Source organism: Engystomops pustulosus, chromosome 7, assembly GCF_040894005.1.
Source record: "Engystomops pustulosus chromosome 7, aEngPut4.maternal, whole genome shotgun sequence".
Taxonomy (NCBI): domain Eukaryota; kingdom Metazoa; phylum Chordata; class Amphibia; order Anura; family Leptodactylidae; genus Engystomops; species Engystomops pustulosus.
In genome coordinates, this window is record NC_092417.1 from 77,437,351 (window position 1) to 77,463,368 (window position 26,018).

At 43.6% G+C, this 26,018-nt stretch overlaps 1 protein-coding gene across 6 annotated transcripts in view; it reads right to left on the bottom strand.

The window, feature by feature from the left end:
* The window catches only part of NDRG4 (NDRG family member 4), a 66,443-nt gene that overhangs the window by 26,971 nt on the left and 13,454 nt on the right, over positions 1 to 26,018 (bottom strand). For all 6 annotated transcript variants that reach the window (XM_072116956.1, XM_072116955.1, XM_072116958.1 and 3 more), the window contains exon 3: positions 17,116 to 17,160. In XM_072116956.1, the coding sequence (XP_071973057.1) occupies positions 17,116 to 17,160 (45 nt within the window). The remainder of the gene's footprint in view (positions 1 to 17,115; positions 17,161 to 26,018) is intronic.

The window sequence follows — 26,018 nt, forward strand, 5'->3', positions numbered from 1 at the left end:
AAAGTGCTCAGGCAGTTTACACACCTTACCCACCCACTTCCTGGCAAACAAACCCCTTTGCACCCCCTCCATGGCATGGAGGTGGCGTAGTCGCATAATAATTGCAAATTCTTGCAGTATGCAAATTATAAAAACACCATATACACACATACTCCATTTACATACAGTACAGACCAAAAGTTTGGACACACCTCATTCAGAGCTTTCTGTATTTTCATGACTATAAAAACTGTAGATTCACACTGAAGGCATTAAGACTATGGGGCACATTTACTTACCCGGCCCATTCGCGATCCAGCGGCGCGTTCTCTGCACAGGATTCGGGTCCGGCTGGGATTTAAGATGGTAGTTCCTCCGCCGTCCACCAGGTGGCGCTGCAGCGCCGGAAATAATCTTAACGCCCCGGAATGCACCATCCCATAGAAGGTGAAGGTGAGCGCTCCCCAAGCGACACATTTTCGGTTTTTAAATGCGGCGGTTTTTCCGAATACGTCGGGTTTTCGTTCGGCCACGCCCCCCCATTTCTGTCGCGCGCATGCCGGCCCCGATGCGCCACAATCCGATCGCGTGCGCCAAAAACCCGGGGCAATTCATGTACAAGCGGCGCAAATCGGAAATATTCGGGTAACACGTCGGGAAAACGCGAATCGGGCCCTTAGTAAATGACCCCCTATGTATTAAAGAGAACCCATCATGCAAAATAACCCTCTAATCTAAATATATTTTCATAAACTGCCATTAGAGAGCATTGCCTCTATCCCTTCATTATCCCTCTATATGCCTGTAAACCTAAGCAATGAGGCCCTAAAGCTGTATGCAAATGACCTGTGAAATGTCCAAGGAGTCATTATCATATTCAAGCTGTCCGGCTTATTCATTAGTGGGAGGTACAGCCGCACCCCCAGTGCTTGACTGACAGTCTGTATAATGATGTGATGTACAATGGTGTAATGGCTGCTCCATGTGCTTGCTGGTGGCCACGCTCCCTTCAGTCTGTGTGTGTGTATAGGAGAGATACAACAGCTCCAGGCAACCATGTATAGCAGAACATGTCAGGTACTTCTGTAGCTGATGTCTCTGTCTCTCACATGTCTGCAGATACAGCACAGACACTAGCAATGCTTTACTATACATTACACTACTCATGTCTGTACATGAGCAGGGGGAGGAGAGGGGAGAGGTAACAGGGGTGACATCACTGCCTCTGACCATGTGACCAGCCTCATTTACATAATAAAGAAAAGATGATTTTAGAATGATTACTGTATGAAATAACTAGATAAAGGCAGTGATGGATCCTTGTGAGCTGCTCCAGCAGGTAGAGGTGACAAAACTAGTGACAGAGACCTGATGACAGGAGTCCTTTAACACATGTGGAAATATAGACTTCACAAAAAAAGTGTGAAACAACTGAAAATATCTCTTATATTCTAGGTTTTTCGAAGTAGCCACCTTTTGCTTTGATTACTACTTTACATACTCTTGGAATTCTCTTGAGGTAGTCACCTGAAATGGTTTTCACATCACAGGTGTGTCCTGTCAGGTTTAATAAGTGGGATTTCTTTCCTTATAAATGGGGTTGGGACCATCAGTTGTGTTGTGCAGGGGTCTAGTTCTACTGAATAAACTGGCTAGAAAAAAAGCATCTAAGTAAAGAAAAATGAGTGGACATCATAACTTTGAGACTTTCAGTCATTCGGAAAAATTGGGCAAACTTTGAAAGTGTCCCCAAGTGCAGTTACAAAAACCATCAAGTGCTGCAAAGAAACTGGCTCACAAGAGGACCGCCTCAGGAAAGGAAGACCAAGAGCCACCTCTGCTGCAGAGCATATGTACATCCGAATCACCAGCCACAGGTTAACAGCAGCTCAGATTAGAGACAAGGTCAATGCCACTCAAGAGTCCTAGCAGCAAACACATCTCTACAACAGCTGTTAAGAGGAGACTGTGTGCAGCAGCCTTTATGGTAGAATAGTTGCTTGGAAACCACTGATAAGGCAGAAGAGACTTGTTTAGGCTAAAGAACACAAGAAATGGTCATTAGACCAGTGGAAATCTGTGCCTTGGTCTGAGGAGTCCAAGTTCCAAGCAACGTGTCTTTGTGAAATGCAGAAAAGGTGAATGAATGGACTCTACATGCCTGGTTCCCACCGTGAAGCATGGAGGAGGAGGTGTGGTGGTGCTTTGCTGGTGACACTGTTGAAGATATACTGAACAAGCATGGTTACAACAGCATCTTGCATCGGCATCCGGTTTGCGTTTAGTTGGACCATCATTTATTTTTCAACAGGACAATGACATCAAACACATCTCCAGGCTGTGTAAGGGCTATTTGACAAAGAAGGAGCGTAATGGGGTGCTATGCCAGATGACTTGGCCTACATAGTCACCAAACCTGAACCCTTCGAGATGGTTAGGGTGATCAAGGTAAAAGGGCCAACAAGTGCTAAGCCTCTCTGGGAACTCCTTTAAGCCTGATGGAAGACCATTTCACGTGACTACCTCTTGAAGCTCATCAAGAGAATGCCAAGAGTGTGCAAAGCAGTAATCAAAGCAATGGATGGCTACTTTGAAGAACCTAGAATATAAGACATATTTTCAGTTGTTTCACACTTTTTTTATTAAGTAGATAATTACCCAAGTGTTAATTCATAGTTTTGATACCTTCAGTGTGACTCTACATGAAAATACAGAAAACTCTTTGAATTAAAAGGTGTGTTCAAACTTTTTGTCGGTACTGTACATATAGCATACACACATATAAATAAAACACCTTACATACAGTATATACTACCATACATCATATACACACATACATATAGTATATACACACCATTCATCATATACACACATACAGCATATACATACACACCATACAAACTACACACACATATACATTGGATACACACTCATACATACCATAAACACACACATATATAGATATACATGTATATAGGGAGGGGAAAAGGCAGCTGCATACTTACCAGAAGATGGGTGCACTAACCACGGCGGCCTCGTCACCTTACACAGCCCGGGCAGCTGCTGTGTTTTCCAGGGCTGGACCTGCCACTCCTCCTTTGTCGATCCCCACGGGACTACATGTGCGGCCTGGTGGGGGCCGTCATCCACTTCTGTCAGGGACTGGGGCAGTGGGGTGTGGAGACCTGAGTGTGGCTTCCAGACCCATGAGGCCGCAATTGTCCGGTTGACGAGAGTATTTAAATTCGCCCATGCACCGTGAGCCCATGACTGCAATAAGCAGCATGTCAGTTGCAGCATCACCAGGTGGCAGGTCACTGTAATAAATTTATGCTGCAGTGGCACAGAAGTAGCGGGAAGCAGGAGCACTGCAATTCGCCTATGCACCGCGGGCTGCTGGTCCTTGAGAGCCACATCTGTAGTTACACCACGGACTAGACTGTCTTAAACTAGGACCCATTTATATAAATCTGGTACAGAATAAGACTGTCTAGTCTAACCCTGCTCTAACATTAGGACATTTTTTATAAATCTGCACCGATATGTAGACCATGCTACCTACATGTAGTTATAGTAACCTCATAAGTTCATATTTTGTAATCTTTACTACAGTCAGTTATTTAATTTAGCAGACCAAATAATTCCAGCCTGCAATGTGGGAGTGTGTCCTTCTGTGTAGGATAGAATTTTCCTTTCCCTATCACTATTTTTGGGTTGTAGAGGCAATGTCTAAATGCTAACGAATTTGACATAGTATCCCCCTTGTATGTCTAGCCATAAAGATGGCTCTTTAATGTATTATTTTACAGTGATGAGCCCAAATCCTGGGTTATAACTCAGGCATGGTCTTACTGATGTAATATAGGGAACTTATACTACATACCGTACTACCCCACTGGACTTACTCACACATGTGCAAGCTCATGAATATCCAAGTCAATCTGGTCACGCACTAGATACAGTTTACGTAGGGGAAGGTGCCCTTAGGTTTTCCAACTGTTAGCCTTAATCCTCCAAAACACTTGTGCCAACTCTCACATAGACTGACTAGCAGTTTATTAGACAAGTCAGCACAAATAGTCACACAATGTCGCGCAATGTGCCATGAACCAAACCACATGAGATAAAATTACACAATTCAAAAAATGCCAACAAAACATAGACCATTTACGAAACGTAACGTAACATAAATTTGCCCCACTGTGTTTATCCATGTACTATCTGTTGAATCAACTCATTTCAGGTGTGTGGGCTCAAAAGCTGAAAAACAGAGCAGTTTCCCAATTAAATATTTTATTAAAAGGGAGGTTTTTTTCAGCTCACCCACTGTGTGCAGTCATGTGTAGATCGCCGGTGCACGGACGGTCGCATTCTAAATATTTTATTGCTGAGTTTGTCTGATTATTAGTTTAGTTTCCCTTTATTGTTATCTCTTAAGTTAACAGGACTGTATTCTATCATTCTTCAGGGGCATATTTATTAGAGTGGTGGAGATTCTGGCCACTCCGCTAGTTCCAATCTTTAGATCTTTGTTGCTATTGTCTCTGCCAGTCTTCCAGCTGAGACTAAAGTAAAAGTGACCAGCCGGGCGTTCACACCCTGGCCCACTTGTGGCGTAAGGGTCGGAAAAACTCTAGAACCGGTGGGGAGAGGGAGATTTATGTGGATTTTCCATAATGAATCTCTCCTAGTGTCTTTTCAGTAAAACTTCATCCTGATTAACCATTTCTGTAACTTTCAATCATATCCAAAAGACTTTTTATACAATTGAATTCTTAAATGCAAATCATTTTGTTTTTGACATATATTGTTTTCTGCCACCATCTGAGGTTATCAGAAAAGACTGCAAGAGTAAGAAAAGAGTAAGTTGGCAAAAAACATCCAGGGGCCTGGCTGTCTATCCCTAAGCTTGTGGTAATGGCAAATATTAAAGGGGTTGTAGAGGATCAGTGTGAGCCCTCTCATCACTGTCGGCCTATGTTAGTATATATGGTGCTTTGCTGTGGCTAGGGGCTGTATCAGGCACATGCTGTCAAAACAAGGGAGGACTTATTATGCCTTCTTTACCAGAAAACTGGTGAAGAAGGCATGAAATTCTCCCCAGAAAATCTCTGCCAGTTTTCATCTTTTTCCACCACTTGGGCTTGTCAAGGAGAGGGTTGTGGGCAATCAGGGACGTAAAGACCTTGTCTGCCTGATTTACTGTAGTCTCTGCAGGTTTTCCGTCTAAACTGGTCCAACTTAGTGTAGACTGCGCCCATATCTACTAAGAGGCCAGAACCTCAGCACATTTTAGTAGATACCACAAACGGGGACCACAAACGCCAGTCTTAATCAATGAACTGAACTGCAGTGATGAGGCACCCTAACATATTTTCATGCTATGCATCGGAAGAAAGTCTTTTCTTGGTTTTGTCTTATATGAGAACTAGAGCGACTTGGAGCTGAAATATAACTCTGATTTTATTTTTACCATTTTGTTATGTGTTGATATAAAGTATAGTACAGGCAGTCCCCTACTTAAGAACATCCAACTTCCAGATGACCTCTAGTTACAAAAAGACCTGTACTTTAGGCCAGTGATTTTCAACCAGTGTGCCGTGGTACACTAGTCTGCCGTGACACATGGTCAGGTGTGCCGCGGGGAAAGTTCCCCAAACTATGGTGCCCCCTGTGTTTTGTTTCCTGGCAATGCGCAGCGATGCGCAGTCACGGCTTCTTACAATGTAGAAGACATGTACAATAACACATGCGCAAGCTTTGAACCTCACCGAGGCTGGCGCATCATCCTGAGAGCGGAGAGACTCTCGCATTTGCCCACCACCAAGGTAATGCCCACCAATAATGCTGACTATATGAGCTTTTGGCTGAGTATATGAACTGTTGGCAGAATACTCAGCATATAACCATGAGAAATGTAAAATGAAAATACTATAGTCATGAGGCTGGAGTACTACAAGTACCAGCTCATATGCTGAATATATGAGCTGGCACTTGTATTCTGGCCTCATGGCCATAGTACTTCTCATTGTACCCCTTTATTTTGCAGTATATGTGCCACATAATAATCAGCACTGTATACTAAAAGCAGGGAGAAGCTGAGAACTGTTGAGGAAGAGCTTCGTGTGTGTCTTTCCACCATTCCTGCCAGGATATCCCATTTGTGTTTATCGAAACAGGCGCAGGAGTAAAATAAATTTAGAATCTATATTATTAACAATATGTATAATATGACTGTTTTAGTGTCATTTTGGTTGGTGGTGTGCCCCAGGATTTTCTAAGTATAAAAAGTGTGCCGCCGCTCAAAAAAGGTTGAAAATCACTACTAAAACAGTTACAACAGTTATCAAAGGCATCTGCAATTAATCTTTATTGTTAATCTTGCTTCTTATGACAACCCAACATTTTTAAAATCCAATTGTCACATACACCAAAAAAAATTTGGTTGGGGTTACAATTATAAAATATACAGTTACGACTTACATACAAATTCAACTTAAAGTGTAAACTTTTGATTTGTTGTAGGGCATGTAATTTTAAGCCCTTTTGCAATCGGATTAGTTACCCGAATTTTGCTCCTTCCTCTTGTATCCTGCAGCCCCCTGTTGTCAGTGACTCCTTAGATGGCTGTTGCTAGGTACATTCTGTCTTCACCTAGGAGCTGACTATGGAGGTAGAGACACCCCCCTCCCCTCTCTCTGCTGTCAGCTGTTTACCTCACAGCTCAGTGCTCCAGCACTCAGTCATGTGCTGCCAGGAGCCTTCACTAATGTGATAACCAAACACCTACACTTATCTCTCCCTCAGCTTTCCCTACCCTTGTATATAAACAAATAGTCCACACAGACACAAACTGCAGAGCAATCAAACCCCCCTCCCCCCATCACCCCACACTCCACAGCAGGAAATGGCAGGAGAGACTCTCCAAGTCTTCAAGCTGTCACCTCGTGTGCTGGGCTGAAGTTTTACTATAGATAGATAGATATGGGATAACTAGATAGATATGATATGGATAGATATGAGATAAATAGGATATACATAGATAGGTAGAAAGATATTAGATATATTGATGGATATGGTGTCATTGGTCAGCAGCAGGTGCTTGTGATGAGGTGACAGGAGGCAGGTCCTGCCTCCATCTTGCTGATTGTAGTTTTTTTGAGAGCTGGAAACCGTGGTTGCTATGGGCCAAAAAAGGTATTAAATGAGGACCGAGAGGCAAAATACTTTGAGGAATGATTCCCAGGGACACCTTGAGCAGAATTATATATTTTAGTTTTTTTCTGCTCAGAAAGACGGTTACACTTTAAGAACCTATTGTGTACGTAACCTGGGGATTGCTTGTATTAAAATTTAAAGTGTAACTAAAACTTTGTTTCAGAAATGAATAGCATTTCAGCTCCAGAAGTATGTGAAAACCTTCTGAGATCCATTCATTTCAGACAAATAAGTATAACACATGACTAGTCATGACTATGGCTAGTAGCAAGAGGCGCCTATCTGCCATCAATCCGGTAATACGTCCTGGCCGCACGTCCAAACCCAAACTGAAACATTTAGGTCCGCTCATCTATATACTCTCTACAGAGAAAGGCAACTTAAAATACTGATGACTTAACCCCTTAAAGAGGTTTTCCCACAAAGAAAATTTTCAAATCTGTAAGAAGTTACAGAGTTGTGTCTAGGGACAAATTAAATTGTGTACACCAGGACTGACAGACACAGGTTGGACTTAAATCTGTGAAATGCTGCATTTTTGATAATAACGGTGAATTAGAGAATGTGTTATTTTGTTATCCTGAGTATATATAACAAAACTTGTCTTCGTGGGAATACCCCTTAAGGACGCAGGGTTTTTTCGCTCATTTTTCGCTCTCCACCTTCAAAAATCCATAAATTTTTCATTCTTCTGTGTACAGAGCTTTGAGAGGGCTTATTTTCTGCATAACAAATTTTACTTCTCAATAATGTTATTTATTATTTCATGCCATGTACTGGGAAGCTGGAAACAAATTCCAAATGTAGTGAAATTGGCAAAAACCGCATTTGCGTTACTTTCGTAAGGGCTCAGTTTTTGTTTACGACATTCACCGTGTGCTCCAAATAACAACTCTGGTTTATTCTTTGGTTCGGTACGATCACTGTGATACCAATTTTATATAGGTTTGTGTTCTAATACATTTTAAAAATTCAACGAATGTGTACGAAAAAAAATTGCCATTTTCTAACGCTAATAACTTTTTCATACTTCTGTTTACGGAGCTGTGTGATGTGTCATTTTTTTGCAAAATGAGCTGAAGTTTTCATTGCTACCATTTTGAGGACTGTGCAACCTTTTGATCACTTTTAATTACATTTTTATGTGATGTAAAATGGTGTAAAAGTAGCGTCTTGTACATTTAGGCGCTATTTTCCATTATGGGGTTCACGGCCAGCAATAACAGCTTTAATATTTTAAAAGATCAAGCATTTTGAGATGCGGCGATACCTAATGTGTTCATGATTTTTACTGTTTATTAGATTTTATATCAGTTCTAGGGAAAGGGAGGTGATTTGAATTTTGTATGTATCTTTTGTGTTATGACCATACAGGTCTTTACTGCTTGTTTTTGATTTGACTCTCTCCTCTTACAGTTCTCTATATGCTTGCTATTTATAATTTGATATTATAGTGCTTTATGTATAGACATGTACCTACCTCATGGCTTGTATTTTCCAAGACTGGACAAAAATTTTTTTTACCTGTTTTGGTCCAGTACCTGTTGTGGTCTTTAATAATATACAAATAAAAAAAATTTTTTATTTGTGTATTATTAAAGGGAACCTGTCACCAGGGACCCCATTTTCTTTAAAGACAGATTGTAAGAGCCCATGACACCTGAAGTGCAAAAATGCCTCTCTGCCTTTTTTAAGCATTTGAATTACAATACAATTGTGTGTTATGACTTACTCTTGCATCCTGAAAAAATCCTGGGGTAGTCACAGGGACTGGGATTTGGTTTCGATGCATTTCAAAAACAACATGTGTCTTTTCTGAGCTGCAGGCTACCTCCATCTTTGTGCTCCTGTACAGCTTGATCCTCCCCACTGATGTCAGCTCACCAGGCTGTGACCTCTGAGAAGGAGCAGTAGGAGGAGCTGTATAGGAGCACAAAGGTGGGGGCCAAGCTCTGAGGAGTGAGTAACACAGACAGGGCACATGTTGTTTTTTGAAATGCATCCAAACCAAAGTCCAGCCCCTGTGACTACCCCAGGATTTTGTCAGGTTGCAAGAGTTAGTTATAACACACAATTATATAATATAATATATATATAATATATAATATATAATATATATATTATATATAATATAATTGTAATGCAAATGCTTAGAAAAGCCAGAAAGGCAGATTTGCACTGCAGGTGTAATAAGCTTCTGCAACCTGTCTTTAGTGAAAATAAGGTCCCTGCTGACAGGTCCCCTTTAAAGATTGACAATGATTTATACCATATGACTTACAAATCTTCTTATGATCAAGTTTTTGTGCTAGGATCTGTCAAATGTAGCGATTCTCCTCGACCCAAGGAACTTTTCTATTAAATTTACTGCCAGTAAAACTAGCCCTACATTGGCGTTGTACTGTACCACTGTTTATGATGGATCTTTATACCCATGTATGATCAATGGAATATCTAACAGTAAAAGCTTGCTTCCTTCATATCCTGTATGCTTTTTCTTTACTAATTTCTAACATTGCGATTTGCAAGACAATTCTGTTTATTTATTAATTTATTTTTTTATTTCTTATGTTAAAAAAAAATTAAGAAAATTTAAATAAAGAGTGGGATACACAGCTAACCACACTTTACAAGGCTATTAATCCGCAGAGCATACAGGGACCAAAATTAAAGTGAAGTCTTTAATGCAAAATAAGTTGGTCAGTGCTTCTAAAAGATGTTAAAACAAAAGAATTACAAATAAAATGACACACAACACGCAGTTATAAACAGTTATAAAAAAAGGGAGAAAATAACAGAAACTTACAAATTAAAGAAATTCCTGATTCCCTGGAGGTGGGAGAAATCTGGAACACCCCAGCTTGTCCGGCAGCCTCCATAGAGTAAACCCTGTTTACCTGAATCTCACAATGTTTTATACATTTTCTATTTGTTTCCGGTTTCAGAACCTCCATTGGTTATTAGTTAAAATTGATTCTCATGATTGGACAAAGTGTTAATGAGGGGGAGAGTCCACAAACTTTGTTTCCAAGTCCTGATGCAAGAGGGGGTGTGACCAAGTGACGTTTGAGGCCTGCACAGACCAGTCTTCAGGTCAGAGTTTACACTGTTACAGTAAAAAATTTGGTTTTCGAATACAGTTCTGAATTAATGACTGTAACCTTAACCCCTTACCGACATTTGACGTAATAATACTGCATCGCGGGAGGTGCGTTCCCACATTTTTCAGTACTATTACATCAAGCTGCTGGCACCGGCTCCTGAACCAAACGTGTAAGGGGCATTTAACAAGAATCGGACCCCCACCCCGCGGTGCTTACTGGGGGGATCCGCTGCTCCGATCGCAGCCCCGGAGACTGCCAATGCCCCGGGGACTGCCAATGCACTGGGGCTGCGCGATCTTCTTCCAGGAGCCGGGTCCTGCCTTCTGGCTTCCCCGCTGTAACACACTGTAATACATCTGTATTACAATGTGTAAGGTGAAGAAGGGCCTGAACAAGCGATCAGTGGATCGCTTGTTCAAGCCAAACTGTAAAAGTAAATATTAAAAGTTAAAAACATTAAATAAAAACATATTTTAATAAAAAGAATTAAATAAAGTTAAAGTCCCCTAAAAACAAACATTCCCTATACACATGTAACAAAGTAAAAAAAGCACAAAATCGCCAAAAAACCCACATATTTTGTATCACTGCGTCCGTAACAATAACTCAGAAACATTATTGGACCCGCTCGGTGAACGCCGTAAAAACAAAACCCGAAAAACTCGCCAAAAAGGACAACTGAAAGGACCACTGAAAAGGACAACTTAACACGTAAAAAATAAGCCCTAAACCAGCTCTGTCAACTAAAAAATATCAAAGTTACGTCGCCGAAAAGATGGCGATGCAAAAACAAATGAGATTTCCTCTAGATTAGTTTTTTTCCAGTAAAATTGTAAAAACATATGAAAAACTATAAAAATGAGGTATCACCGTAATCGTAGTGATCTATAGAATAAAGATAATATAGTATTTTTAGTGTACGGTGTACGACCCCCAAAGAATACAAAAAGAAAGGAAAACAAAATTGACAATTTTTTTTGACCCATACATTCAAGAGTTAATAAAATCTCATCAATAAGCTAATGACCCACTAAAATTAAATATTTGTAAAGTGCATCTCATGTCGCAAAAAATAAGCCCTTATATGTCCAAATAAAATAAAGATTGTATAGCCAATAAAAACGGACAATGCATAATCTGCTCTGAATGGCGCAGCTACCCTTCGATGCCCTGGTGTGTGCCCATACAGCAGGTTACCACCACATATGGGGTATTGTTATACACGGGAGAGATTGGGTATCAAATTTTGTGGAGCGTTCTGGTATTTTATCCACTGAGAATTTGTACATTTTTTGAAAAACACATTCATTTAGCCAAAAAAATTTTACTTTCAAAGTTGCATCCGATTTTGTTTGAACCCCTGTAAAACAATTAAAGGGTTAACAAACTTCATAAAAGTTGTTTTACGTACGTCAAGGGGTGTAGTTTCTATAATGGGGTAATTTATGGGGTTTTACTTTTATTTAGGCCTCTCAAAGTGACTTGAAACCTGAGCAGGTCCCTCAATAGCAGGGTTTTGCGCTTTTCATGAAAATGTGAAAAATCGCACCTAACGTTCAAAGCCCCATAACATCTTACAAAAATGAGAGAATGCATAAAAAACCATGTCCACATAAAGTAGACATTTGGGGCTTTTGGGGCGGTTATGACTATTCGTGGAAAAAGTTTTGAAATTCGAATATTGAGAATTTTTCCTAATTTTCACCAAATATCTAATTTTCTCAAAAGTAGATGCAAAACATACCACCAAAATTTTTCAACTAACATGAAGTACAAACTCTCACGAGAAAACGATTTCAAAATCACTTGGATATGCTAAAGCGTTCCAAAATAATAACCATTTATAGGGCAGATTTTAAAAAATGAGCCGTGTCAGGAAGGTGAAAAGTGGCTTCGGCGTTAAGGGGTTGATACTGGATATCTCTGCCTCCGTCTCTGACACTAAGAAATGTTGATGGATTGACACTGCACATATTTATAACATATTTTGGTAAATGTGAAATACAATTTTACTGCTTACTGTAAAATGGAAAAAGGACACATTCTAATTCTAAAATATATATGTTATTAATAAAGATATTCTATCAAATTAAAGTCTCACATATCATAAAAAAAAGTAAAAATGTATTCCCGGCAATGAACCCTGTAAAAGAAAATGCTTGAAACAATGAAACAAAGTGATTCAAAGGTTGTACAATCCCCAAAAGCTGATCAGGTAAAAAATGTTGCGTTGCACAGGTCCATCCTGCTGTAGTCACAATATGGCAAAACAAAGACATTTTGTTTTGTACAAAAGATTTTTTTTTTTTTAAGCGTAACCATCATTTTAAATACCGTATATACTTAAGCATAAGCCAAGTTTTTCAGCACAAAAATTGTGCTGAAAAAACAAACAAACTCGGCTTATACCTGAGTAAAAAAAATATTAAAACTCACCTTTCCGGCGCCCCCCGTAGGTCTTCTGTGCGATCCGTCCAGAGGCGGCAGGTCCGTGCGACATCACATGATCTGACGTCATAACTGTGCGCCGTACAAACCTGCCGCTGATGGACGGATCGCACTGAAGACCCACAGGGGCCGCCAGAAAGGTGAGTTTTGATTTTTTTAATCGACTGGCTGTACGACGCGACGAGGAGGCCGGCTGCATACTGGGGCAGGTGCAGGCGGGCTATATACACTGGGGCAGGGGCTGGCGGGCTATATACACTTGGGCAGGGGCTGGTGGGCTACATACACTGGGGCAGGGGCTGGAGGGCTATATACACTGGGGCATGGGCTTAGCGGCCTATATACACTGGGGCAGGGGCTGGCGGGCTCTACACACTAGGGCAGGGGCGCTGATGGGCTATACACACAGGGGCAGGGGCTGATGGGCTATACACGCATGGGCTGGCGGGCTGTACACACTGGGGCAGGGGCTGGCGGGCTATACACACTGGGGCAGGGGCTGGGGGACTATACACACTGGGGCAGGGGCTGGCGGGCTATACACACTGGGGCAGGGGCTGGCGGGCTATATACACTGGGGCAGGGGCTGGCGGGCTATATACACTGGGGCAGGGGCTCACAGGCTTTATACACTGGGGAGGCTGTGACCAATGCATTTCCCACCTTCGGCTTATACTCAAGTCAATAGGTTTTCTCAGTTTTTTTCTGGTAAAATTGGGGGGCTCGGCTTATACTCGGGTCGGCTTATACTCGAGTATATACGGTAATTTATTTATTTTTATAATTGTATATCGGAGGATGTAGTAAACATTTTTCTTATAGACTTTATTCCCAAATTTTGCTTTGTTTGTAAAAAAAAAAATCAAGCTTCTTCTCCCCATAGAAATGCGTATTCCAGCCTGTACAGTGTGGGGGAGATTTTTCATTAGGCAGGATTTTGAGCAGTTGTCTATATGTTAGGTTGTAGCAGGTTTCCAACAGTCGGATTTACAGTCTGGTGTACGTGGAGTGTGAAATGCCTTCCTATGTGACAGCTGTGCAGAGCAGGGGGCTGCGCATACTCTGCTCCAAAGACGGAGCTATTGCGCATGCTGGATAGCTCCGGCTTTTAAGACGAGTAAGTGCAGCCGCCAGCTCTGCATAGAGAGTCTATTCAGAGCGCGGACGAGTGCTCCTGGTAGCTGCACACTAAAGATGACATAATTGGAGGATCAAAAGAGGCTACTGGGGCATGGAGTAGCTCCGGCTACTCCATGCCCCAGTAGCCTCTTTCACAAGTTTGCATATTAGGGCAATAAAACTTTTCCAAACGCAGTGGCCACTAAAGGATTAGCCCAATAAAGGGCTATAAATTTATTAGCTGAACCTACCACCGGATCTTCCTTAATAGGTAGATCCAAAATGGTAAGTTTCCTTTAAGTTTACACTAGCAGACATTTATTAAAAATTTTTAGTTTTATTTTTCTCCTATTAGCAACTTTTTACCTTAACTGTGCCAACTTTCACACTGGCTTTGCACAGTTTGCTGTAACAGTTTTGCACTGTTTTACACTTTTGCCCCTGATTCATCTTACAAATCCAGATGTGGACCCCTAAAAAAGTCACAATTGCTGTAAAAAGCTGGCAACTTTTTCACAAAGAAACTCCAGAGTCCAGAGCAGGTGAGATGGTTCAGACAAAAGTCTTAAAAAAACACTAAACTCACATGTCTCATTTATGAACCACTAAGATATCAGGAAGCACAAAATCTTAAAAACAAAACTAGACACACATTTAAGATAAATGTCCCCACTATGATAAATGTCCCCCTCAAGGGGTTGACACAATGCTGACTTTCAAGAAGTCCAATGACTTGACTTGGGATAATAACCAAGCCAGTAAGAGACTTCTAAAAGGACTCACAACTGTGGACATTAACCCCTTCTCGCACCCCAATGTAATTCTACGTCGGAGGATACGGGTAGTTCCCGCACGGTGACGTAAAATTACGTAATGACGGTCGCCAGCGCTTAGAAGCTGAGCCTGTGCAATTACCGTGGGTATTTGTTAGCCGGGATCTTGCAGTAACAGCCAGGATTGCGACTATCATGATCCCGCCTGTTTAGCCCTATAGACGCCGCATTCACAGTGACTGCGGCATCTATAGTGCATTGCCACAATGACCAATCTTTTCCATGGCAACCCTGGCTGCCTTCAGTAGCAGCCTGTTAGGATTGTGCACTCTGCACGATCCTAACAGTGCAACTGTCAGCCTATGCAGAATGCCTATGCAATACATTAGTATTACAGTATATAACAAACCCTAAAACAGTAAAAAAAAGTTTTAAAAAATTGCTAAAAAAAGAATAAAAGTCCCCTGAAGTCTCATCCCATGCAATAATCAAATAAAAACATTAAAAAATATATATATTGGGTATCACAACGTCTGTAACAACCTATAAAATAAAATTGTCACTGAACCCATGCGGTGAACGCCGTTAAAAAAAAAAAAAATTTTACCCTGATACCAGGAAAAAGTATGTTATGCCCATTGTTACATGGCGATGCAAAAACAAGCAAATTTCTCACAAAATGAGTTCTATCGTATATACTCAAGTATAAGCCGAGGGTGGGAAATGCATTGGTCACAGCCTCCCAGTATATAGCCAGATAGCCCCCTGTAGTATATAGCCTGCCAACCCCTTCTAGTATAAAGCCTGCCAACCCCCTCTAGTATATAGCTTGCCAACCCCCTCTAGTATATAGCCTGCCAAACCCCTCTAGTATATAGCCTGCCAACCCCCTCTAGTATATAGCATGCCAACCCCCCTGTACAGTAGTATATAGCCTGCCAACCCCCCTGTAGTATATAGCCTGCCAACCCCGCTGTAGTATATAGCCTGCTAACACCCCTATAGTATATAGACTGCCAAACCCCCTGTAGTAAAAAAAAAAAAATGAACACTGTATTCAACTATGGGGGACGTCCAAAAGGTGAGTACAGTGTTAATTTTTTAATAGACTTGAGTTTAAGCTGAGTATATACGGTAAATTCTGCTACTAGTTAACCATAGAAAAGCTATATAAATGGGGTATTGCCTAATCTTCATGACTCATAGAATAAAGATAACACATTATGTTTCTGGTACGGTGAACGTCCGGGAAAAAAAATGCTAAAAACCATAAACAAGAATTCATGATTTTTTTAACCACCACCAAGAAATAGCTAATAAAATCTGATTATTATCTATAGAAAAATAATCCCCCATATGTCCAAATTACAGAAAACATTTTATAGCCTGTAAAATGTGACAATACAGATCTGCTCTGGATGGCGGTCCTTCCCTTCTATGACCGGCCGTACGCCCATACAGCAGTTTACCAACACATATGGGTTATCCTCATACTCGGGAGAAATTGGGTATCAAACTTTGTGGAGCTTTTCGTTATTTAATACTTTGTGAAGGTTTAATTTTTAATCAAATGACGAGGGGGAACTCTCTGCGTCTGGAGAAAACAAGGTTTAATCACCAGAGGCGACAGGGCTTTTTTACTATGAGAACTGTCAATCTGTGGAATAGCCTGCCTCAGGAGCTGGTCACAGCAGGGACAGAAGAAAGCTTCAAGAAGGGTCTAGATGCCTTTTTACACCTAAATAACATTGATGGTTATGTTATATAGAATTGTTTCCCCTAAATCCCTTCTTCATGCAATCCCTTCTCTTGGTTGAACTTGATGGACATGGGTCTTTTTTCAACCGTATAAATTGATACTATGATAAACACAAAAGATATCATCAAATTTTTTCTATTACTTTGAAGTACAATGTGTGATAAGAAAACAATCTCAAAATCCCCTGGATATGTTAAAGTGATTCAAAGTTATAACCTCCTATAATGACACAGGTCAAATTTAAATATCAGACCTGGTCCTAAAGCCCTAAATGGCTTAGACCTGAAGGGGTCAAAGGGATATTCCCACTTCGTCAAATTAATGTTATTGTTTGTATGATGAAAAATAATACAATTTTCTGATATCCTTTTTGCATTAATTCCTCATGGTTTTCTAGATCTCCTTCTATAGAAAGCTTCATTGTTTACTTCCTGTGGATAGAAATCTGACCATGGTCACACAGGTGCACGGCTAGTTAGTATTATAGTGATCAGAGCTGTGTGCTATAACAGTACCACCATTATGATAATGACACCTTCAAAGTGCCACTATTGTAACACTCACACCTGTACCAGTCCAATCATAACACAACAGAGACCTGTATCTGTATCTTCATAATACAGGTTCAGTTGTGGTACTGTTCTATGTGAAAGCGTTAGAAAAATGAGCAGATGAGAAGCAAGTAATGAAAGTGAGAAGACATCAAATGACTTACCTTCCAGTCAGTGTCTGCTGCAGAGAGGAAGGTGTCCGCAGATTCCTGCAGTTATAAGAGTACAATCTCAGAATATAATCAGGAATTTCAATCAATAAAATTCTGAAATATTTGATGAAGACAAAAACAACTGATTTTTTTTTATGTAAAGAGGCCTATAAGGGCTCATGCAGACAGACATGAATTTGCAGCATGTGCATGTTTTACTATGAGCTCTTGCATGTAGTCCGGGACTGCTTTATCAATTGTCATTGATGCATGAGTGGAGCTCACTTGCCATTTACGGTCTATGGGACTGTGGTTTGTGTCCCGTATGACTACAGTTGTCCTGTGTGGGATGCCTAAGGGAGGGATTTGTTATTTAGAGTAACTAGGGCTGAGAAGAGATGTCCTGGAATATGTAAGAAATCCAGCAGAATGTACCAGTACCATAAGTAAAACGTAACTTTTAATAATTACTGATAAAATAAGTTCACAGTGAACCACAATAGTATACGCATCAACCATCTAGTCAGCAAAAACACATCAGAAAGGGAGCTCGTTCAGACCTCCAATAAGTCTCGTCTGACACGGTCCCCAGTAATACCTCACCATGCCTTAGTGCTTTCCTGTATAGCATATGACACGGTGCATCATCTCAAAACCACGGACCAACATTAATCCGGACAGTATGGAATAATAGGGTGGATCTCACCAGTCTTCGATGCGCAGTCTCCTGGTCAAGCGGGACTGGTCCAGAGGAACAGGACCTATTAAGCCCTACAATCGCTTTGTATCCTGACCCCGCAATATTGATCCCGCCCTGACAAGGACGGTCCCAGTACTGTCCCTTTCAGACCCTGTTAGTCCCTAATATGTAATCCCTACGCGTTCCATACGCCGTGTGACACACTCATCAGGGGAATAAAGTAATGTAGTGGGCTATGCAGTCTTGATGCTAAGTATGGCTGCAAAAGCTCCACATCAAAGGGTTAAAATGAATCAAAAACAAGCAGTGGCCCGTATAATACAAGTTATACTAGTATGGTGGCTAGATGTAGTTGCATGCTCTCACACTTTTGAAGTTGATGCTGCCCTCCCCCATGCGCAGTCAGAAAGCTAATAGGCTGAGGACTTCCCTCCGTCAATGAGTGGGAGGAGCTATGATGGCACGGAGTGGGAGGAGCTATGATGTCACTTCCATCCGTCAGAGTGGGAGGAGCTATGATGACACAGTGGGAGGAGCTATGACATCCTGGTATATGTAAGACGGGATATGTGTTTTCAGTGAAGGTGAAGATTTGGAAGGAATCTTTTACCAGGTGCATGTGGAGACACTGGAGGCATATTTTACCTGGAGATGGGTACATACCAGTTCCCATCTTCGTTCAGGTTTCCATTAATTTAAAAAAAAAAAAAAGACTTGTAATGGTGTCAGATAGTGTCTGTATTTACATCTTCCATTAGACCTTCCATTATTGAGTGAATTGTTGGAATAAGTAAACAGATGGCTAAAAAACAATTTAAAAAAATACAATCCAAAAGACACTAATAGTAGGCAAAGTATCTGTTTTTTTACATACTGTAGATCCTTTAAAAAAATGATACTTTGCCATTATTGTATCCGTCCCACCATCTGTTTTAAATCTGTTTAAAAAAAAAAAACCTGAAACTGCAAAATGGAAGTCAAAATACAGATGGGTTAAGCTATTAAGTTTCTATACAGGATAATAACATGGAAATAGAAGCTTGCAAGAGGGCAGTCAGAGGATGTGTGACGTAGGCGAGGGCAGTCAGAGGATGTGTGACGTAGGCGAGGGCAGTCAGAGGATGTGTGACGTAGGCGAGGGCAGTCAGAGGATGTGTGACGTAGGCGAGGGCAGTCAGAGGATGTGTGACGTAGGCGAGGGCAGTCAGAGGATGTGTGACGTAGGCGAGGGCAGTCAGAGGATGTGTGACGTAGGCGAGGGCAGTCAGAGGATGTGTGACGTAGGCGAGGGCAGTCAGAGGATGTGTGACGTAGGCGAGGGCAGTCAGAGGATGTGTGACGTAGGCGAGGGCAGTCACAGGATGTGTGACGTAGGCGAGGGCAGTCACAGGATGTGTGACGTAGGCGAGGGCAGTCAGAGGATGTGTGATGTAGGCGAGGGCAGTCAGAGGATGTGTGATGTAGGTGAGGGCAGTTAAGAAATATATAATCTTGGTGAGAATGCAAGGAGTCCAGGGATCTTGGTTTTAAAGAGGGAGTGATGTAAGTCAAGGGGAGGACACTAGAAGGATTTATGAGTTAAAGGAAATTTACCATTTGATTTCATGCATTATGAACCAAACATACCTTGAGAATGCTGTAGCTACACTGATGCAGAAGCATATCTTGTTTAAACCTTGAGCTGAGTAGTTTTGCTGAAAAAACTATTTGAACATTCAGGATAATGAGGCTCTGTCGCTCCTTTTCCTGGCTCCGCACTTTTCCTCTTACATTAGTTATGCACTTGTCCAGAGAATGATGTAATCACTGTGACAGGCAGAAATAATCAATCACTGCACGATCCCCCAGTTGCTGTGTATGAATGATCCAGCTCAGGTTGATTAGTCCTGTCTGGACAGTACAGGAAGCTCCACGTGTAATGTGCTTATGTATGGCAGCCAGCAGCACCCAGTTTTCCCAGGGTCCTGAATGTTATAATTGTCTTTTCAGCAAAACCACTGAGCTCAGGTATTAAAGAAGATATGGTTCTGCATAAGTGTAGCTACAGCATTCTCAAGTTATGTTTGGTTCATAACGCATGAAAGCAAATGGTAGATATCATTTAAGTGCAGGTGTGATCTAAGTGTAGCTGATGACTTTGAAGGGATCTATGTGGCGATTGGCAGAACCATTCCTTTGTGTCAGTAACATAAAGCCTTCTGGAGGATGACATGCTAACCGTTAATTAGTGCTAGTGTGTTTTGCCATAGAATGCAATACATTTCCATGATACCTGCATGCCTTTTTGTAGATGAAGTTTATGGTCCCGATATTCAAGGTGGTAAAGGTGAAGCAGTCTGATGACCTGAGTCTGCTTCATATTCCTGGAGCATGCACACCAAAATACGGGAGCCCCCCCACCCCCCTGAGAGGACTATACAGTGGACCCCCCACCCCCAAATCTACTTTAAAGGAGATCCCCCAAAACTTGACATTAATACAATAGATCCCCCCCCCCCCAAGAGATGCCTTTAATTCATGAGACCCCCCCAGAGCCGACCATAATATAGAAGGATGGAGGGAGGAGGCTGCTCTCACACTCTAACCAGGCCCAGCACACAGACACTATACAGGAAGTGTGCTGTCTCAGTAATGCTGATACAGCACTCTGATAGACCTCAGTACTGTGCCAGTTCTTCCTAGTAAATAGTAATATCTCAGTGCAGGTAAGAAAAGCAATTGCAACAAACCCGCCAATGCATAGGGTGAGTAGTTGTTGCGAATAGCGCCCTCTCCTTGTCAGGAACTGTCTAATCAGCCTGCGCATCTCAGTCAGAAGCTACTGTCGGGTAAACTTAGTAATTGCAGCTAGGACCTCTACCTGGGAGGACAAGAGTTAAATCAATTGTCTGTACCCAATGATATGATGTGTTCTAATTGTAAAGCAAGATGGAAGCTGATTGGAAAGTGCTGCCAGCTCAGTAGATAACTATAAAAACCCCTTGTGGGCAGGATCACAGTCAGGATTTGAGAAGCAAGTCCAGTGTGCAGCTCCTGCAGAGCTGCCGGAAAGACACACTAGCAGGGAGCAGAGGTGTCTCAGGCCAGCTGCCTGACACCTATAGCCAGTCAGGAGACTAGGCTAGAGCCGAAGTCCACTGTACGAACTTGGCTCCATCTTACCCAGCCCAGCCTAAAGTTATTACCAGGCTGTGAGAGACGCTTCCTGCAGACCAGCTATCTCCTACCAGCCTTCTGAACCTGCTGCTGATGGTAGGTCGTTATCTGCTGTTCCAGTTCAAAAAAAGAACTGTGAATGCTTCTGTGTGATCCCTGGATCAGGCTGCTTCACTATCATGGACTCCCCATCCTTCAGCCCCCAGGGATCCCTATATACACCTCAGGGGTTGCCCAGGGGAGAAACCTCTTTTATCAGCCTCTCCCTCCTTATTTTTTGCACACACCAACTGCTGGGGACCTGCAAGGCTGTAGGGCCGTCCTCCAGTCCCAATACTAAGTACCGTGACCACAGAATGCCCAAGGCCACTCTAGCCAGCCACTTCGGCATTCTGGGCCCCGGCTGCCTCCAGGCCAAAAGAAATGGCTAGGCCCCGGTGGGGGATGTTGCACAATGTTCTGTTATCTTGTGTACATAAAGACTGCAAGATGATTTATATTCTGACATTAACTTGAAGGATCTTTGATCTGCAGTAGAGAGATCTATCATTTGTGTTTATGTGCGAGCAATGAAAGGACCTGTGATCTGGTAGTGGTTAACCCCTTCACGCTCCGCGGCGGATATATCCGCCATCGAGCGCAGTGAGTTAGCGCTCGATGGCGGATATATCCGCCAGCGGCGCGACGTGTAGAAACCGACCGCCGAAACCTGGCGGGATCGCGAGGGGACATCCCCCCTCTGACATCACAGGACCTGTCATGTCGGTCCTGTGATGTCGATCGCTGCGATTGGCCCGTCTTTACAGACGGCCAATCGCAGCGATCGGAGGCTGCAGGCTGGCGGCTCTGGGGTTAATGACGTCATCCCGTCGCGAGACGGGATGACAAAACCCCGGAGCATGCTGGGATCGAGAGGGGACGTCCCCCTCTGACATCACAGGACCGATCTGATTGGTCCTGTGATGTAGATCGCTGTGATTGGCCCGTCTGTACAGACTGGCCAATCACAGCGATCAGTGACTGTGGAGGGCAGACCCAACACCCTCCATGCTCTCCAACGCCGCCATTCTGCGTTTGGTAGTGTTGGAGAGCAGAGGGTTTAGGATCTGTCCTGTGAAAAAAGAGAAAAAAACTACTACACCCATCCTCCATCCCCTCCCAGTGTATTCCCACTTCCCTGTACTATCCCCCCCATCATCTGTATTCCCTTTCCCCCCAAACCGCACTTTTAAGTGCGAAGTGTGTGGAGTAGGAGTTTAGTGGAGGAGAAGGCGTTAGTGGAGGAGAAGGCGTGTGGTGGAGGAGAAGGCGTTGTGTGGAGGAGAAGGCGTTGTGTGGAGGAGAAGGCGTGTGTGGTGGAGAAGGAGTGTAGTGGAGGAGAAGGCGTTGTGAGGAGGAGAAGGAGTGTAGTGGAGGAGAAGGCGTGTGTGGTGGAGAAGGCGTGTGTGGAGGAGAAGGCGTTGTGAGGAGGAGAAGGCGTTGTGAGGAGGAGAAGGCGTTAGTGGAGGAGAAGGCGTTGTGAGGAGGAGAAGGCGTGTGTGGTGGAGAAGGCGTTGTGAGGAGGAGAAGGCGTTGTGAGGAGGAGAAGGAGTGTAGTGGAGGAGAAGGCGTGTGTGGTGGAGAAGGCGTTGTGAGGAGGAGAAGGCGTTGTGAGGAGGAAAAGGTGTGTAGTGGAGGAGAAGGCGTGTGTGGTGGAGAAGGCGTTGTGAGGAGGAGAAGGCGTTGTGAGGAGGGGAAGGCGTTGTGAGGAGCAGAAGGAGTGTAGTGGAGGAGAAGGCGTGTGTGGTGGAGAAGGCGTTGTGAGGAGGAGAAGGCGTTGTGAGGAGGAGAAGGCGTTGTGAGGAGGAGAAGGCGTGTGTGGTGGAGAAGGAGTGTAGTGGAGGAGAAGGCGTTGTGAGGAGGAGAAGGCGTGTGTGCTGGAGAAGGCGTTGTGAGGAGGAGAAGGCGTTGTGAGGAGGAGAAGGAGTGTAGTGGAGGAGAAGGCGTGTGTGGTGGAGAAGGCGTTGTGAGGAGGAGAAGGCGTGTAGTGGAGGAGAAGGCGTGTGTGGTGGAGAAGGCGTTGTGAGGAGGAGAAGGCGTTGTGAGGAGGAGAAGGCGTTAGTGGAGGAGAAGGCGTTGTGAGGAGGAGAAGGCGTTGTGAGGAGGAGAAGGCGTTAGTGGAGGAGAAGGCGTTTGTGGAGGAGAAGGCGTTGTGAGCAGGAGAAGGCGTTGTGAGGAGGAGAAGGCGTTAGTGGAGGAGAAGGCGTTGTGAGGAGGAGAAGGCGTTGTGAGGAGGAGAAGGCGTTGTGAGCAGGAGAAGGCGGTGTAGTAGTGGAGTGGAGTAGTTGTAGTGTAGGTTGCATACTATCCCCCCCATCATGTCCCAAAAGACGTATACGGATTTGGAGGTCTATAGTTTTATGGCCTCCGATACGGAGTCAGCAAGTGGGGACGAGTTTTATTTGTCTTCCTCGTCCTCACAAAGCGACTCAGAGGAACCCCCGAGAAGGCGCTTACGCAGTAGTGCCGGAGTGCCCGGGACTCCTGCTGGAGTGCCCGGGACTCCTGCTGGAGTGCCCGGGACTCCTGCTGGAGTGCCCGGGACTTCTGCTGGAGTGCCCGGGACTTCTGACCCCACATGGGTGACCCCCAGTAGTTATGCCCCTCAGGTCCCTGATTTTACGGCCAGCCCTGGGATACACAGAGACACGGCAGGGCTCGGACCAGTGGACTACTTTAAGTTTTTTTTTACCGAGGAGCTTATTAGTTTGATGGTGTCCCAGACTAATCTCTACGCTGCACAATACATTGCCCACAACCCCACTTCTTTTTATGCGCAACCCTACAGGTGGACCCCTGTTAGTGCAGCAGAGATGGAGAAGTATTGGGACATAGTACTTCTTATGGGACTCGTCAAAAAGCCCTCTATTAGGGATTATTGGAGCACAGACATTCTGTACCACACCCCGATGTTCCGCATGGCAATGAATAGGATCATCCATAGGTTTCTGTATTTTGCTGACAATTCTCAGTGCCCACCCAGAGATGACCCCAGTTATGATAGGCTTTATAAGGTCCGACCCATATTAGACTACCTGAGTGCCCAATTTATGGATGTGTATACTCCAAAGAGGCACATATCAGTGGACGAGTCCCTGGTACATTTCAAAGGGAGACTTCAGTTCCGCCAGTACCTGCCCAATAAGAGGGCACGGTATGGCGTGAAGATGTATAAGCTGTGTGAGAGTACATCAGGGTACACTTTTAGGTTCAGGGTATATGAAGGGAAGGACTCTAGGATAGTGCCCCCTGAATGCCCCCCCTTCCTGGGAATAGCTGGAAAGATAGTGTGGGATTTGGTGCACCCACTATTGGACCAGGGCTACCACCTCTACCTGGATAATTTTTATACGAGTACCCTGTTCAAGTGCCTCGCTTCCAGACAAACTGCGGCATGTGGCACTGTTAGGAAAAATCAGAGAGGTCTCCCTAAGTCGCTGCTAGGGGAAAAGCTCAGAAGGCATGAGAGCCGAGCACTAAGCAGCGACTCAGTATTGTGTGTTAGGTACAAGGACAAGAGGGATGTCCTTGTACTAACAACAATACATGGGCACAGCATCACCCCTGCCCATGTACGAGGTACCAGTGCAGAAGCCCCCAAGCCAGACTGTATTCTGGATTATAATAAGTACATGGGAGGGGTGGATTTGTCGGACCAGGTGCTTCAGCCGTACAATGCCATGCGGAAGTCGAGGGTGTGGTACAAGAAGCTGGCCGTGCACATTATGCAGATGGAATTGTATAATGCTTTTGTGCTGCATCGATATGCCGGCCAGAGGGGAACTTTCCTGGAATTTCAAGAGGTGGTAGTCAAGAAGCTGATTTTTAGAGACCAGGAAGGGGAGAGTGCTAGCACGTCTGGAAGCGAGGCCACATCACGGATTGTACCAGGGCAGCACTTTCCAGGAGAAGTTCCCCAAACAGCCAGCAAGGGAAGGAATCAAAAAAGGTGCAGGGTGTGCTCAAAAAGGGGCATAAGGAAGGAAACCATATATCAGTGTGACACATGCCCCGACAAACCAGGGTTATGCATGAAGGAGTGTTTTAGGATATATCACACGTCCCTGGATGTATAATTGTACCCTGATGCACACAGCTCACACAGCTTATACATCATGCCGCATGCCGCACCTTCCCTGCTGAGCTCTTCCGTGTGCCCAGCCTGTAGATTATTGCCACATATGGGGTATTGCCGTACCCGGGAGAACCCACATCATGATTTTTGGGGTTTTTGTCTCCCGTGGCAGGAGCTGGGCACAAGATGACATAATGGATAATTTGTACTATGCACTATCCATTATGCATCATCCTTGGGGTCCACCTGTGGGGTTAAAATGCTCACTACACCCCTAGATTTATTCATGGAGGGGTGTAGTTTGTAAATAGGGTCAGCTTTTAGGGGTTTCTACTGTACTGATCCCTAAGGGCATCTACAAATGTTTTTTGATGTAAAAAAAAAAATTAAATGTCTGTGCTCCAAATACCATTCTATTCCGAGCTCTGCCGTGTCTCCACCTTGTAGCCTATTGCCATACATGGGGTATTGCCATACCCGTAATCACCCGCAGAATGATTTTTGGGGTGTTTATCCACAGTGGCATGAGTTGGGCTGATTTCATTTGTCACTACAATGGCACATTTGAGAAAACAATGCTATTTCTACACTGAACCATTCACTTTGTGTTACATTTGGGCCAGCATCTCAGGGGTTAAAATGCTCATACAACCCTAGATCAATTCTTTGAGGTGTGCCCTTTCCATAAACGGGGTCAATACTCGGGGGATTCTATTGCACTGGTACCTCAGGGGCACCCCAATAACATTCTAGTGAAAAGGGTGCTCCAAAAGCTAAATATTGCTGGTCTCTTCTCAGCCCGGCCGTGTCCCCAGCCTGTAGACTATTGCCACACATGGGGTATTGCCATACCTGTAATCACCCACAGAAAGATTTTTGGGGTGTTTATCCATAGTGGCATGAGTTGGGCTGTTTTCATTTGTCACTACAATGGCACATTTGAGA